We start from the raw sequence: 2,500 nt of genomic DNA, 5'->3' as shown, positions 1-2,500 counted from the left end.
CTCTCCTGAACTCCATCAGATCTTCACTCAGTTTACTCTGGTTCTCATCCAGGACATCTGGAACACACACACACACACACACACACACACACACACACACACACACACACACACACACACACACACACACACGGTGAGAAACACAGACATTGTAATATATGGTGTCTAATAGTTTAGCCTTTATTTGTACAGAACGTTTCCATCCTGGATATTTACATCACCATGTTTTACTACTTATAGAAGGAAACGGCTCTTAAGGAGAGCAGGAAGAATTCACTATATCATATCCTGTACCCCCTGCATATCCTGTACACCCTGTACCCCCAGCATACCCTGCACCCCCTGCATATCCTGTACACCCTGCATATCCTGTACCCCCTACACCCCCCGGGATATCCTGTACACCCTGCATATCCTGTACACCCTGCATATCCTGTACCCCCTACACCCCCCGGAATATCCTGTACACCCTGCATATCCTGTACACCCTGTACCCCCAGCATACCCTGCACCCCCTGCATATCCTGTACACCCTGCATATCCTGTACACCCTGCATATCCTGTACCCCTACACCCCCGGGATATCCTGTACACCCTGCATATCCTGTACACCCTGTACCCCCAGCATACCCTGCACCCCTGCATATCCTGTACACCCTGCATATCCTGTACCCCCCTACACCCCTCGGAATATCCTACAAAACCTGTACCCCCTGCATATCCTGCACACCCCTGCATACCCTGCACCCCCAGCATACCACCCCCTCTGTCATACCAAACTTCAGTTCCAGGTTCTTCTCCAGCTGGTCCAGTTTCTCAGACAGTTTCCCCAACATGGACCTCAGGAAGGCAATATCCTGGTCCTTCTGAGACAGGGTCACCTGCATCTCATGGAACCTATCAGAGAGAGAGAGAGAGAGAGGCATCATGAACCTATCAGAGAGAGAGAGAGAGAGGCATCATGAACCTATCAGAGAGAGAGAGAGAGAGGCATCGTGAACCTATCAGAGAGAGAGAGAGAGAGAGGCATCATGAACCTATCAGAGAGAGAGAGAGAGAGAGGCATCATGAACCTATCAGAGAGAGAGAGAGAGGTCACCTGCATCTCATGGAACCTATCAGAGAGAGAGAGAGAGGCATCATGAACCTATCAGAGAGAGAGAGAGAGGTCACCTGCATCTCATGGAACCTATCAGAGAGAGAGAGAGAGGTCACCTGCATCTCATGGAACCTATCAGAGAGAGAGAGAGAGGTCACCTGCATCTCATGGAACCTATCAGAGAGAGAGAGAGGGGTCACCTGCATCTCATGGAACCTATCAGAGAGAGAGAGAGGGGTCACCTGCATCTCATGGAACCTATCAGAGAGAGAGAGAGAGGTCACCTGCATCTCATGGAACCTATCAGAGAGAGAGAGAGGGGTCACCTGCATCTCATGGAACCTATCAGAGAGAGAGAGAGGTCACCTGCATCTCATGGAACCTATCAGAGAGAGAGAGAGGGGTCACCTGCATCTCATGGAACCTATCAGAGAGAGAGAGAGGGTCACCTGCATCTCATGGAACCTATCAGAGAGAGTTAGAGGGGTCACCTGCATCTCATGGAACCTATCAGAGAGAGAGAGAGAGGCATCATGAACCTATCAGAGAGAGAGAGAGGGGTCACCTGCATCTCATGGAACCTATCAGAGAGAGAGAGAGGGGTCACCTGCATCTCATGGAACCTATCAGAGAGAGAGAGGGAGGGGTCACCTGCATCTCATGGAACCTATCAGAGAGAGAGAGAGAGAGGCATCGTGAACCTATCAGAGAGAGAGAGAGAGAGAGGCATCGTGAACCTATCAGAGAGAGAGAGAGAGAGAGGCATCGTGAACCTATCAGAGAGAGAGAGAGAGAGAGGCATCGTGAACCTATCAGAGAGAGAGAGAGAGAGGCATCATGAACCTATCAGAGAGAGAGAGGCATCATGAACCTATCAGAGAGAGAGAGAGAGGCATCGTGAACCTATCAGAGAGAGAGGGAGGGGTCACCTGCATCTCATGGAACCTATCAGAGAGAGAGAGAGGGGTCACCTGCATCTCATGGAACCTATCAGAGAGAGAGAGGGGTCACCTGCATCTCATGGAACCTATCAGAGAGAGAGAGAGAGGCATCATGAACCTATCAGAGAGAGAGAGAGAGAGGCATCGTGAACCTATCAGAGAGAGAGAGAGAGGCATCGTGAACCTATCAGAGAGAGAGAGAGAGAGAGGCATCGTGAACCTATCAGAGAGAGAGAGAGAGAGAGAGGCATCGTGAACCTATCAGAGAGAGAGAAAAGGCATCGTGAACCTATCAGAGAGAGAGAGAGAGAGAGAGAGGCATCATGAACCTATCAGAGAGAGAGAGAGAGGCATCATGAACCTATCAGAGAGAGAGAGAGAGAGGCATCGTGAACCTATCAGAGAGAGAGGGAGGGGTCACCTGCATCTCATGGAACCTATCAGAGAGAGAGAGAGGGGT

The 2,500-nt window shown here is 50.4% G+C and overlaps 1 protein-coding gene across 1 annotated transcript in view; it reads right to left on the bottom strand.

The window, feature by feature from the left end:
• LOC106594486 (E3 ubiquitin-protein ligase TRAF7) overlaps window positions 1-2,500 on the bottom strand; it is a gene marked incomplete at its 5' end in the record, with an annotated part of 30,823 nt that overhangs the window by 19,719 nt on the left and 8,604 nt on the right. Inside the window, 2 exons of the mRNA XM_045713174.1 lie at window positions 1-57; window positions 776-897. The exon at window positions 1-57 is cut by the window's left edge and continues 17 nt beyond it. Of these exons, the coding sequence (XP_045569130.1) occupies window positions 1-57; window positions 776-897 (179 nt within the window). The remainder of the gene's footprint in view (window positions 58-775; window positions 898-2,500) is intronic.

Source organism: Salmo salar, unplaced genomic scaffold (assembly GCF_905237065.1).
Source record: "Salmo salar unplaced genomic scaffold, Ssal_v3.1, whole genome shotgun sequence".
In the NCBI taxonomy this organism is placed as follows: domain Eukaryota; kingdom Metazoa; phylum Chordata; class Actinopteri; order Salmoniformes; family Salmonidae; genus Salmo; species Salmo salar.
The sequence above is the reverse complement of the archived record's forward strand: the minus strand, read 5'-3'. Positions and strand labels throughout refer to the sequence as shown.